Source organism: Podarcis pityusensis (genome assembly GCF_964106645.2).
Source record: "Podarcis pityusensis genome assembly, chromosome: 5".
Taxonomy (NCBI): domain Eukaryota; kingdom Metazoa; phylum Chordata; class Lepidosauria; order Squamata; family Lacertidae; genus Podarcis; species Podarcis pityusensis.
Window position 1 is genome coordinate 45989723 of NC_138032.1, and position 13169 is coordinate 46002891.

The 13169-nt window shown below is 39.3% G+C and overlaps 1 protein-coding gene across 1 annotated transcript in view; it reads left to right on the forward strand.

Annotated features, from left to right (window-relative positions):
* Window positions 1–13169, forward strand: part of SORCS3 (sortilin related VPS10 domain containing receptor 3) — a 445632-nt gene that overhangs the window by 196354 nt on the left and 236109 nt on the right. Inside the window, exon 3 of the mRNA XM_081005898.1 lies at window positions 7836–7935. Coding sequence (XP_080862024.1) covers window positions 7836–7935 — 100 coding nt within the window. The remainder of the gene's footprint in view (window positions 1–7835; window positions 7936–13169) is intronic.

Sequence of the window (13169 nt, forward strand, 5' to 3'; positions counted from 1 at the left end):
ATTATGGCTGCCTTGGCTTCTGCTGCATTAAGGAATTAAAAACCTCTGGGGTTGCAAGCTGGCAACTGTAGCCGTGGCACATTGGAGACAGATATAGAACACCTAGAGCCATGGGTTTTTATAAAAAAAGAACCCTGAGATCATAAAAAAGACAGAGGAGAGATAGAAAATACGAGCAAAGACACACAAAGGCATCTATCTCAGCGAGCAATTCATAATTTCCTGCATGTACACTACTCTGTCCCGAGAGACTGATGCATCTTTTACAACACTCATTTCCCTGGCTCAGGACACAAACATTGAAAGGCCTGTCGCTGATCTTCAGTGCCCTTGCAAAAGTGAAGACTTGGAACAGATAAATGGAAAGCTATGCTTAGAAAATGGTATTCATATATTTACTTTAAAATTTATACCTACCTTTCTATGCAAGGGGACTCAGAACAATTAAAGATACAAAACAAAACTAGATGTTAAAAAAAGGAAAAAAATCAAAAGTCTATGAGCAGCAGAGAGTAAAACAGCAAAAGTTGTAAAACCAAAACCCAACACATAAAATATTTCCCTGCAGGTTAGGATTTCCCTTTTGATGATTTGGAGCTCTGCCTTCAGGTAGTCTTCCTAGGTATTCCTCCACCTTCTCCTGTTTATTCCTAACTCTTTCTCCTCACTTTCCTCTTCATTTGCAAGATTGCAGTATAAGGTGGTGCTACTACTCATATCCCTTTTATTGTAGGATATGTGAGGAGTCCTTCACTTACAATTAAAGGAATAAGCCTTGGCTTCCATAGGTGCTGATTTTGCTACAATGTTCATTATGTGTAAACCATTGTTGTTGTTTAGTCGTTTAGTCTTGTCCGACTCTTCGTGACCCCATGGACCAGAGCACGCCAGGCCCTCCTGTCTTCCACTGCCTCCCGCAATTTGGTCAGACTCATGTTTGTAGCTTCGAGAACACTGTCCAACCATCTCGTCCTCTGTTGTCCCCTTCTCCTTGTGCCCTCAATCTTTCCCAACATCAGGGTCTTTTCCAGGGAGTCTTCTCTTCTCATGAGGTGGCCAAAGTATTGGCGCCTCAGCTTCACAATCTGCCCTTCCAGTGAGCACTCAGGGCTGATTTCCTTCAGAATGGATAGGTTTGATCTTCTTGCAGTCCATGGGACTCTCAAGAGTCTCCTCCAGCACCATAATTCAAAAGCATCAATTCTTTGGCGATCAGCCTTCTTTATGGTCCAGCTCTCACTTCCATACATTACTACTGGGAAAACCATGGCTTTTACTATAAGGACCTTTGTTGGCAAGGTGATGTCTCTGCTTTTTAAGATGTTGTCTAGGTTTGCCATCGCCTTTCTCCCAAGGAGCAGGTGTCTTTTAATTTTGTGACTGCTGTCACCATCTGCAGTGATCATGGAGGCCAAGAAAGTAAAATCTCTCACTGCCTCCATTTCTTCCCCTTCTATTTGCCAGGAGGTGATGGGCCCAGTGGCCATGATCTTCGTTCTTTTGATGTTGAGCTTCAGACCATATTTTGCACTCTCCTCTTTCACCCTCATTTAAAGTTTCTTTAATTCCTCCTCACTTTCTGCCATCAAGGTTGTGTCATCTGCATATCTGAGGTTGTTGATATTTCTTCCGGTGATCTTAATTCCGGCTTGGGATTCATCCAGCCCAGCCTTTCGCATGTGTAAACCATATGTGAGCCAGTCTCTAATGGATTTGGGACGGACTGGACTGGTGCATTGTGGTTTAACTGTTTCATAGCCTGTAAGGGCAGCTGAATCAAACTGGAAATTTTCCTGCCTCTTGCAATTTCATCGCTACGAGGTACCGGGGAGAAAGTTTACTGTGTTTTAATTTGTAAGTGCTCATTTCCTGATAGGGGTTTGGAAGAATTGGGTGCCATTATAATTAAGGGCAAGCTTGATTTATTTGTTTTTACAAAGGTCTCCTGTGTCACTTTTTAAAATGTGTGCAATTCCCACACAGGTTCAAACCCTTTTTCCTGTACTTTTTAATCAAGCTTATACATTCAGCTCTAGGTTGTGTGCATGCGGGTTTTCTATTTCTATTTTTTTATTTTTTGCATTTCCATTCAAGGGCTGTTTTGGATTAGTATCTCCTATAGCCATTTATTAATAAGAAGCCTTTACTGATACCTAGTCTCTATTTCTTTTATTTTCATAAAAGAGAACCATAGAGTTGTAGGGTCCCAGCCCTACCCCCATGGGTGCAGAGAATTCCCTACTGCAGCATCTCTCATAGGTGGCCATCTACCTTCAGCTTAAAAACCTCAAACAAAGGAGTGTCCGCCAGCTTCCAAAGTGGTCTGCTCCATTGTTGAGCAGCTTGCACGTTCAGGGCATTCTTGCTAACATTTAATCCAAATACTTTCACTTGTAATTTGAACCCATTCAATCACATCCTATCCTCTGGAGCAACAAAAAACAGATTTGCTCCCTCATCTATGTGACAACTCTTCAAATGCTTGGAGATGGTTATATTACTTCTTGGCTAAGCCTATCCAACCCCTTCAACCTTTCCTCAAAAGACTTAAAAGGTTTAGGTAAGTATTAGAATTTACCTTAGAAATAATAAAAACAGTAAAACAGCATTTCATCAAAGTTTGGAAGCATTTGGGGTGTGTGGTGAGAATGAGAGAGGACCAACTGTATACCAGAAAGTGGAAATTTTAAGCACTATTGCCTGGCCAGAATAACTGCTCCTAATTTTACTGTGGAAATAGGTCAGCCACCCAGCCACCTATTTGAGCTGTTAGCCTTTTTCTAAAACTATTTTGTGATATAGGAATGATACACACATATCTCTGTGGCCTTTAGAAACATGTGTTGAAATCTTTCACAATTCTATTCACTTGTAGTTTATTCCCTTTGCATTTCTTTTTTTAAAAAACGTTTGATACCTGGAGAAAACAGTAGTAGCATGATGGGGTGTGATGCAGACAGAATTAATATGATCATAATTAATATCAAGTCCCTAACTAATCAAAGTGTCTAAGGAGTTTGGGGGCTGAAGATGTATCTGTTACGTTGTTAGAAACTTCTTCTTAGTTTTTGAAAGCAACAAATGAATGCAATGATAAAAATAAATACTGAAACCCAGTCTGTGCATCAGGTTTGCTTATATTTCCATTTCTGCATTGTAAAAAGTACTTGTTAAATATTGCAAGATGCTAAGATGAAAGAGGATAGTGGAAGTGTTAGGTTTTTCTCTAGGTCCCCACAGGCCATTTTTGTAAGGCTGGAGTTGGCCAATATTCCAGTAGAAAAGATCTATGTCCGATTAAAGTTACTAAGAGCCAGACTTCCCCTCTACCTTTTCCTTAAAAGAGTGAGAAAAATTATGAATAAATGGGTAAAGAATGAGGACCATTAGTGGATAACAAGCCTGTAAGTATGGCGTATTTTCAGAAGTAAACATAATTGCTGGGGAAATAGAAAATATCCAGTCATTAACTGATTATTATATTATTTGTTTGAAAACATATTGGAATAAGTAGGCATGGACTATTTTTTTTTTTTGTGGACAATCATTTTTGGTGTTGCAGCTCCAACCTTCTGTAGCAGATTTGGGGAGGGTCTGGAGGATGGGAGGGGAAATTCTCTTGTGCAAGTGGAAATCCTTGCACTAGCAGGATCACTTTATTGGATAATGAAATTAGCAGGAATGGTATTTCTCACTTGTGACATCATGGTTTCCAATTTCAGGTAGCCTGAACAAAAGGAAGGGCAAAACTCAAAGCTAGTGTGACACATTAAAACTAATGCACCCGCCATTGTTTTTCATATTCATTTTTGTTTTCATATTCACTTTATGATAAAATAAATGTAAAATGAATGGGGTATATATTTGTTTAATTTTCCATTGATCCCTAGATGATGATGTATTGGAAAGTCAAATCCGAGTGAGGGCAATGATCGATGCCTTCACTCTCAATGGGGAATCATTGTTGCCCTATTTAACAGGCTTTCTGGACATTTGGACATCCATTATGTCAGTTTTTCAGGAAGGATATATGTGATTCCCCCCATTATTATTTTTTGCAAAATGCACCACCCTTTCCAGTTTAGCACTGTAAATTAGCATTACTACTCATTGGCTCTCTCTCACACACATACCCACACCCGCACCCCAACTATTAAATGACTTTCTATACCTCTTCTCTTTGACAATAGGAGTTTGGATGCTTCCGAGCCTAAGGCCTGCTGGTGGGGTTAGGTTAGGAGTTACATTAGTGCTCATGCTATTTCCATTACAAAGCATTTAGGGGATATTCATCCATTAAGAGCTGCCTGACCCTATGAATCTGCAAGTACTGGATGTCTCTTGCTGTGCATTTAATTGCTCCAACATTACCAGTATTCAGCTATATACATCAGGGAACTCTAATTCCAAGACCTGCTTTAAGAGGAGGTCACTTGTCAGCAATAAGCCTGCTCTTGGTACCAAGATAGATATGAAGGAGCTTTGGATCTTGACCAAATGCTCTTAAATCTGTGGTTTCTCAAGTTGTCTTGGCCCATCTTAAGATTAAAAGCCAATTGCAGAAATTGGCAAAGGACATGATAGCACAGAGCTGGTCAGTGGTATTGATTTATACCTCCTATCTTATGGATCCCACAATCAATTGACCTTGTAATATGACTTAGAAGAGTGGGTGTAACTTTTTTTCTTTTCCCTGAACAAGCAATGTGTACCTAAATTATGTGTTCCTAATGCAGCAAGAAATTAACATTAATGCTTGCTGTCTGCTACAGTGCAACAAGGACAGTGAAACAAATATGGCAGGGGTAGCTAACCAGGTACCCTCCAGATGTTTTGGTCTAGTGTTCCTATCATGCCTGACCATTGAGCAAGGAACTGAGGGCTGTTGTGGCCCACAACATGTGGAAGGCACTTCTTCGGTTACCCCTGAAATGTAGAGTCATCTGGGAACTCATAGAAATGGGAGCAGAAAGTAGTGAAACAGTATGCCAACAAGTATTCTGATGTATAGTGGTTTTAAGAAACACATTACAGAGATATTGAACCACAATTCAGCTAGCAGAAGTCTGTAATCTGTCTATAAATCATCCATGACAGATTCTCCAGAATCTTTCCTTTTCAGATGCTACACTTTTGGTTCACTCTCAGATCTTCCCGAAATATGCAGTCATATATCAACATAATGAGCAAACTGGTCAATTGTTGTTAATGGCTGACCGACACATCTGTGATGGCAGTGCCTATCAAAAAAAGGGGGGGGCATTTGTGATCCAGGAATTCTGGTGAACTAAGTATTTTACAATAATTCCTCTTGCTTCCTGCCATATTGGATAATAAAAGAGTGGTAGTGGCTTGTGCCCATTGGGAATGGTAGGATGGAAGGCAGAGAAGCCAACAGTAGATGGTGCCAGAGCCAAAGAAAGTCAGAGACAAGTGATCCTCATCTTTGTCCTCATCTTCCTTCCTGCTTTCATTCTTCAATGGTAACACTGAGACAAAGGAAGAGGAAGCTCACTTTCAATGCCATGCCTTGGACTGGTTGTAAGAAAGAATGCAGGAACCCAAGGGCAGACTGAGGTTGGTGGCGCCATGCCTAAGGATGGTGAAGAATTTTGACTCACTTTTAAATTAGTTCGCTTGTAACAAAATTTGCACTTCCAAAACAATATGCAATCACAAACACAACCATCTTCCATTGAAGTTCTCCAGACAAGTAATGTGCAGCAAAATGCATATACTAGGGTGAAGTGTTTGTATAAGTGCGTAAATGAGTGAAAGTAAGATACAAAACCTCTTTATATTAGGATAAATTGCCTTGCAAAAATGTGTGTTTTCACAATAAAATGTTGACAAATTTTCACGAGGACTTTAAAAAAAAATATCTTAAAAAATCAAATGATTGTGGAAATGTAAAGAACTGAACGTAACACTGAAATAGTGAGAAGCTGAAATTAACAGATTTGCCCATGACCAGCAGTGCCCCAATGGACCCCCTTAATGGACCAACCTCCACTGTAGAATATTGAGAACATATACCGTATTTTTCGCTCTATAAGACACACCAGACCACAAGATGCACCTAGTTTTTGGAGGAGGAAAACAAGAAAAAATAATATTCTGAATCTCAGAAGCCAGAACAGCAAGAGGGATCACTGCGCAGCGATCCCTCTTGCTGTTCTGGCTTCTGGGATAGCTGCGCAGCCTGTATTCACTCCATAAGACGCACACACATTTCCCCTTACTTTTTTGGAGGGAAAAAGTGAGTCTTATAGAGCAAAAAATACGGTATTCCTCAAGTTGCATTTGCAATGTTTACAGCTTTATTTGTTTATTTATTTACAAGCGCAAACTTCTCTTTGTATTCTCAAAGAAGAAGGGTGGAAAAGAGATAAGGTATAAAGGAGGAAGCTCTTAGAGATGTAATCTACACTTGCAAGTGCCACCTCCATATCATCTGCTGTATCTTTCAGGCTTTGCTAGCATTGGAACCAATACCTCTCTTCCCAGAAACAGGGGGGGGGGGGGAATGCCTGGCACTGAGGCAGCTACTTTAATCTTAATATACTAGAGATACCAATTTGACTGATCTGTGGGCATGATTTTGGTCTCTGGCACTTTTGGCCTTCAGATTTATCTCTACCTCTGACTTCATGTTTCCCTTTGCTTCACGATCTTAACTTTGATGCATATCATATATTTGTTTTAAGTGATGGTCCTTGCTCTTTAGGAATGTGCTGTCTGAAGGTGTCTGTGAGTGAACATGGCTGTGTGTGTAGTGAGTCTCATGTTGTTATTCATACAATTTTACCACGACATACTTTTAAAAGTGAGGACCATATCGAAAGCGACATCCAGTAAAATCTGACATCGTATGGAAAGCGAAGACAGTAAAAATGGCTACTTTTCTGTGAGAAGATGTTGGTAACAACAGGCCCAAATATTAAACCCAGTTAATATATGACTTGGTTCAGTCTCCCATGTGCAATTGAGAAGAGGACAGCTGCCCCCATTTTCTCAAAGAACACATGAGATATTCCACATGGAGGCTTACATGTGCACTGATGAGATTCATACATTCCTCCCCCTTTTGTGTCAGGAAAGAGACCATGAATCATAGCATCCTACAATATGGGGCTTGCTTGAAGTGCCTATGACACCTGCTAAATTGGGAATATGGGGGAGAGGAAGCAGCCTGCTTGAGTGACATCACAACCAGGGATAATGGATGAGCCTATGCTCAGGTTTTTCTGTTTGCAGTCCAAAGACTACATTGAGGCTGCATAGATACCATACATTTGAAGCACATTTTAAGCACATAGTTTACTAAAAACAATCATGGGAACTGTGGTTTATCTCCTTACAAAGCTGCAGTGCCCAGGACCCTTAACAAACGACAGTTCCCAGTATTATTTGGGCGAAGCGATGTGCTTCTAAACTTTAAAGCAAATTCAGAATCAGCTTATCATTTATCAGTTGGTTTACGCAAAGAAAACTCACTGTACAGGGTCTGCCTAGTGACCTAACCAGTCTAAGTATTCTGTGTCTAAGACGACCAATATTAAATGAACAAAAAGTTTCAAAGAGAAAATTCAAACTAATACAATAATGTATCTTTTCAGCAATATACGGTAAATAAATAGTTTGTAATGCAGTCTTGATACTAGCTATCATTATGCTTAGATACATGAAAAAGAGTAACTGATTAAAGAAAATACCAGCCACAAACTTGTTGACAAAACACCCAATTGATGCTGGATGCCAAACATTCCATTTATGGATCAGGAGTTTTGCCAAAGTCCTAAAGAGTAACTCAATGCATTTTCTCTTTATTCCAGGTCCACAGATTATGGGACTACTTATGAAAAGCTAAACGACAAGGTGGGACTGAAAACAGTGCTGAGTTACCTTTACGTCAGTCCTACTAATAAGAGAAAGGTAAGGAAGCTATTTTTGAACAGGTAGCTAAGTATGGAAAATAAATAAATGAAAAAGCTCTGCTCACACAGGTGAGAATTCCAGCTCCATATCAAGAACATGAAATGCTTTGGCAAATCAGATTCTTGTTTTCTTCTTCTTCTTTTGGCATGAGCTTTTAACTTGCACCCTTTTGCTTATACCCTACAAACTAATTTGTTGCTAATGCTGCAGTTCTTCTACCAGTTTACTTGTGAGTAAGCTTCATTGTTGTGAATGGGAGGTACTTCTAAGTATAGGAATATTTGTAAGGTAGGTTTCATGTGGGCCATTAAAAAGCACATTGGTTATTTTTTTACACAGTTCTGCATGTGAATGTTGTTAAGATTTGATTTGTCTTTTGCATTTCTGTTATCTTGTTATTTATATTATTATTTATTGGATTTCTTACCCTTCACCATAAAATCGGAGGGTGGGTTACAGGATTAAAAATTCAATATTAAAAATCAATGAAAACAATTTACAATTGTATGTGTGCATGCGCATGTGAAAGGCTGGGGTCAAGAGGTTCATCTTCAGCATGTGACAAAAGTGATACCACATAAACCTCTGTGGGGACAGAAATTCAGAGAATAATGTCGACTTCTCATTTATACTATAGAGTATAGACTGACTTAAGCATCTGCCATTTTAAGCCTTACCTGTAATATGGTCTGAAGCTATAATTATAAAGCATGTGTTCCAGTTTCTTCAGACAATGTGTCTACTTCTTTATGCAAATAACTTTTCAACTTGGCCTCATGTTAGTTTGAACCCAGTATGACTCCATTAAGAACAGGGTACTCCTACCCATAGTAGGCCCTTTGAAATAAACGGACATCACTTATGTTCATTAATGTCAAGGGGTCAACTTTGAACATGTCTTAGTTGGATACAACCCAAGCCTGCAATTGTTTTCTAGCTTGTGGTTTGCACAAAAGATTAGAGGCTTCATGGAGTATCAGAAGTACAAGAGCTGAACTCGGTTTCTGTTGCTTCCTTTCAGCCCTTGGTTCTATTTGCTACCTTTTAAGTTTAGCAAATTTTAGCATTCACAGCTGGGGTTTGAACAATATACAAAAAGCCAAGAGTTCAAAGTCACTAATAAGGATATGCATAGAGCGTGAGGCAAATAGAAAACACTAAGCGTTTGCTTGGAGTGTGTAGCAACCAGAGTGATGTCACTGTTTTCCATGTGATGTTCTCTGTGCTCCTGCAGAGAGAATCCAGGGTCATTTGTTATAATTTTTTTTTTTTAAACTAAAGTAATCATCATGTTGATTCACTTTGTGGGAAGGGAACAGATGCCGTTATCTCTTGTGTGCTGTCAGAGACAGATTGCCATAGTAGATAACTAAATGGCAGCATCAGAGCTGTGTAAGGGGAAATCTTTGGAACTATTACATTTGATCTTTTTCAAAGTGCCGTTTTGGTCACCTGCTATATATCAGTCTGAATGTGCATTTTGCCGTTAGTATTTTTACTATTATTTTTTCCATCTGTTGTCAGGTCACCAGGTTCAGGACTGATGTTTATTTTTCTGCCAGGTATCTTAAGGCAGGCGCATCGCCATAGCTACAGTTTTGTCCTGTCACATCTACAGGGAATCTTTTCTTTTTAAATTTCTCGGGCTGAGTACTCATCAGTCATTGTGACCTGCTCAGTGTTCTGAAATCAAATCACATCAGCTTCTGTTTCATATGATAGACTAGGATAGCTTTTGTGTCCACATGCTATCAGCATGTTTTCTCAGAATCCACAAACCCAGGCACCCCAAGATTCAGAATGTAATGACTTTCCCCAAAGCAGCACCCATTGCTTCCTGATCGCATTCCTCACTGCTAATCCTTCACCTTTTTGCAAACTTACTCTGCCAAGTGATAGAAGTGGTTGGGGGTGGAAAAGATGACAGCACTCTTGCACCTTTAATAGTTCTGTTGAGCAGGTATATATATTTCTTATGTGCCCATTGAAATTCTCAAATCCAAGAATACAAGAAAACAGTATGAAGAAGTAATTTTTTTTGTATGTTCTCCTAGCATTCAACTTTAATGGATGTCCAAAAGTTTTAGTGTTATGAGAAAAGAAGAAAAAGTTTTCTTTATCCACTTTTCATGTACCATATATAATTTTATACTCACACACAATTTTCTATAAAACTATGAACTGTGCAAGAACCTTGTCTTCTTTTCATCTGGTCACACTATGGTAGGGATAGATTTTTCTTAAAAAAAATCCATATGAAACTTATCAACACTGTTCCACCACCCTAATTCTAACTATGCTTCACCTCAGCATAAAGCTACTCATTTCTTACTAGCTCTGCTAAAATTACTAAGAATCCTCATGTATTATTGTTGGGGTCCCAGTTATATGCATTATTCAATGCACTATTCAAAGTGTTGCTGCTGACCTTTAAAGCCCTAAACAGCCTCGGTCCTGTATACCTGAAGGAGCATCTCCACCCCCATCGTTCAGCCCAGACACTGAGGTCCAGCTCTGAGGGCCTTCTGGCGGTTCCCTCACTGAGAGAAGTGAGGTTACAGGGAACCAGGCAGAGGGCCTTCTCGGTGGTGGCACCTGCCCTGTGGAACACCTCCCATCAGATGTCAAGGAAATAAGCAACTATCTTACTTTTAAAAGACATCTGAAGGCAGCCCTGTTTAGGGAAGTTTTTAATGTTTAATTTTGTATTGTGTTTTTAATATTTGGTTGGAAGCCGCCCAGAGTGGCTGGGGAAACCCAGCCAGATGGGCGGGGTATGTATAAATAAATAAATAATTTTAATATCATACACATGTAGACTTCAGGTATCCTATTTTTTTTTATAAGATATTTATTAAGCTTTTTTAAAGTATTACAATAAAAATGAAAAAAATAACAAAAATACAAAATAAAAATAATTAAAAACACACAGATTTTCCATTACTTGTTCTCCTTTAGCTTGTTTCCCGGACCTCCTCATACCTCCCTTTTTTGTATTCCAGTTCAATTTGTTGGTTCAGTAAATCCTTACCCTCTTTATTTATCCTAATCTTTAGTCTTAAAATAGTAACGTTAAATTTTTACCTATTAACAACCCATTTTTCATAATCCCTTAAAGCATTACAGCTGGAAACCACTTAATTTCTATCCAACATCATTCTAACATTCATTAATTTTACAATAATTCTGTAGATAGTCTTTGAATTTCTTCCAATCTTCTTCCACCGACTCTTCTCCCGACTTCAGGTATCCTAAAGTAACCAGCACATAAATAGACATGTACAACAATGCAAATAATTCCATATATAAATCTATTTAGATTCCTAGTCCATCCACTTTGGGGCTTTAGCAGGGATGGTTGCCTAAGTCTCAAAGTATGGACTCTCTAGAATTCTTCTGGGTGTACTCAGAACTGACCATTCCAGCCGAGGAACCTTGGGAAATAGAGTTCACAATATGGCTGCTTAATGAGCCAGGGAGCATTGGTAATACTTCATTAATAAAATCTCCCAACACAAGACATATGCTTCAAATCTAGCCAATTATTTAAGTTACTGGATTTATTAGCCTCATAAATTGTACACAAGTGTTAAGAGATGTTAAAAGAAAAATTCCAGGTATTAACACCTCTTCAGTGCAGAAATAATAGCAATTCACACGTCATTTTCCTATCTGCCTTCCAATTTATTTTAAGAAGCAACATTCATTCTAGTAATGGAAACTCTATTCATTGTTGCTCAGACTTCCAGTGTGCATGTAGACTTTCGTCAGAATTCCTTAAGCATTGGCTCAGTGCTACCTAAATTACTGTTTGATCAGATCTCATGATATTTGTAGCAACTAATTTTGCATTTTTAACATTCCACCGGATAATACTGCTGCTAATATTGGTTAATATTGGTTTGAATAATAAGGGATTTTCAATGAAAAGGACAAGAAGAGAAAAATATGGGATAAGTCCTCCTCAATATTAGGAGGCAGCAGGAGGTGGTGTCACCATTCTTCAACATTCCTTGAAGAAAATTCAGGGATGAGCAGATATACTTAGGTGATGCAGATATATATCAGATGATGATTGCAGAGTCTGGGTCAGTTTATATGGGGAGAGATGGTCCTTGTGGTAATGTGGTCCTAAGCCGTTTAAGGCTTTATAGGTCAAAACCAACATTTTGAATTGGCCCCGGAAACTGATCACTCCAGACTGAGCATGTCAGTGAATCTTCATCCCACTTCACCTTATATTGTAGAGTGGTACCTCGGGTTACATACGCTTCAGGTTACAGACTCCGCTAACCCAGAAATAGTGCTTCAGGTTAAGAACTTTGCTTCAGGACGAGAACAGAAATAGTGCTCTGGTGGCACGGCGGCAGCAGGAGGCCCCATTAGCTAAAGTGGTGCTTCAGGTTAAGAACAGTTTCAGGTTAAGAACGGACCTCCAGAACGAATTAAGTACTTAACCCGAGATACCACTGTAATTGGATTTGTGCACATTAATGGTTGAGTTTTAAACTTTGGCTTTCATACACAATCCCAGCTATTCCATGGAATTCATTGTCCAAAAGAACTGGAAAGATATTGTAAGAATAAGTGGTTTAAGAATGGAAGCCATCACTTCCACCTCTCCCCTCTGAGTTATTTTTTCCTCCTGAGTTTTACTACAGACATCTGTTCGATTTAATTTTCATAGAAGATGGCCATAATTGTATTCATTTGCTCATTAGGCTAATTAATTTTGGCATCTTCATCCACTGAAGAGCTCAATATAGTGAGAAGTATTAAAGCATCGCTCAGAATGTGGAGTCCATAGTCTGAAACTGAGGAACACCTTACAAGCATTTTTAATAAATAAATATTGCAATGAAGGTCGATCGCCGAAGAATTGATGCTTTTGAATTATGGTGCTGGAGGAGACTCTTGAGAGTCCAGTGGACTGCAAGAAGATCAAACCTATCCATTCTTAAGGAAATCAGCCCTGGAAGGACAGATCGTGAAGCTGAGGCTCCAATACTTTGGCCACCTCATGAGAAGAGAAGACTCCCTGGAAAAGACCCTGATGTTGGGAAAGATGGAGGGCACAAGGAGAAGGGGATGACCAAGAACGAGATGGTTGGACAGTGTTCTCGAAGCTACCAGCATGAGTTTGACCAAACTGCGGGAGGCAGTGGAAGACAGGAGTGCTTGGCATGCTCTGGTCCATGGGGTCACGAAGAGTCAGACATGACTAAATGACT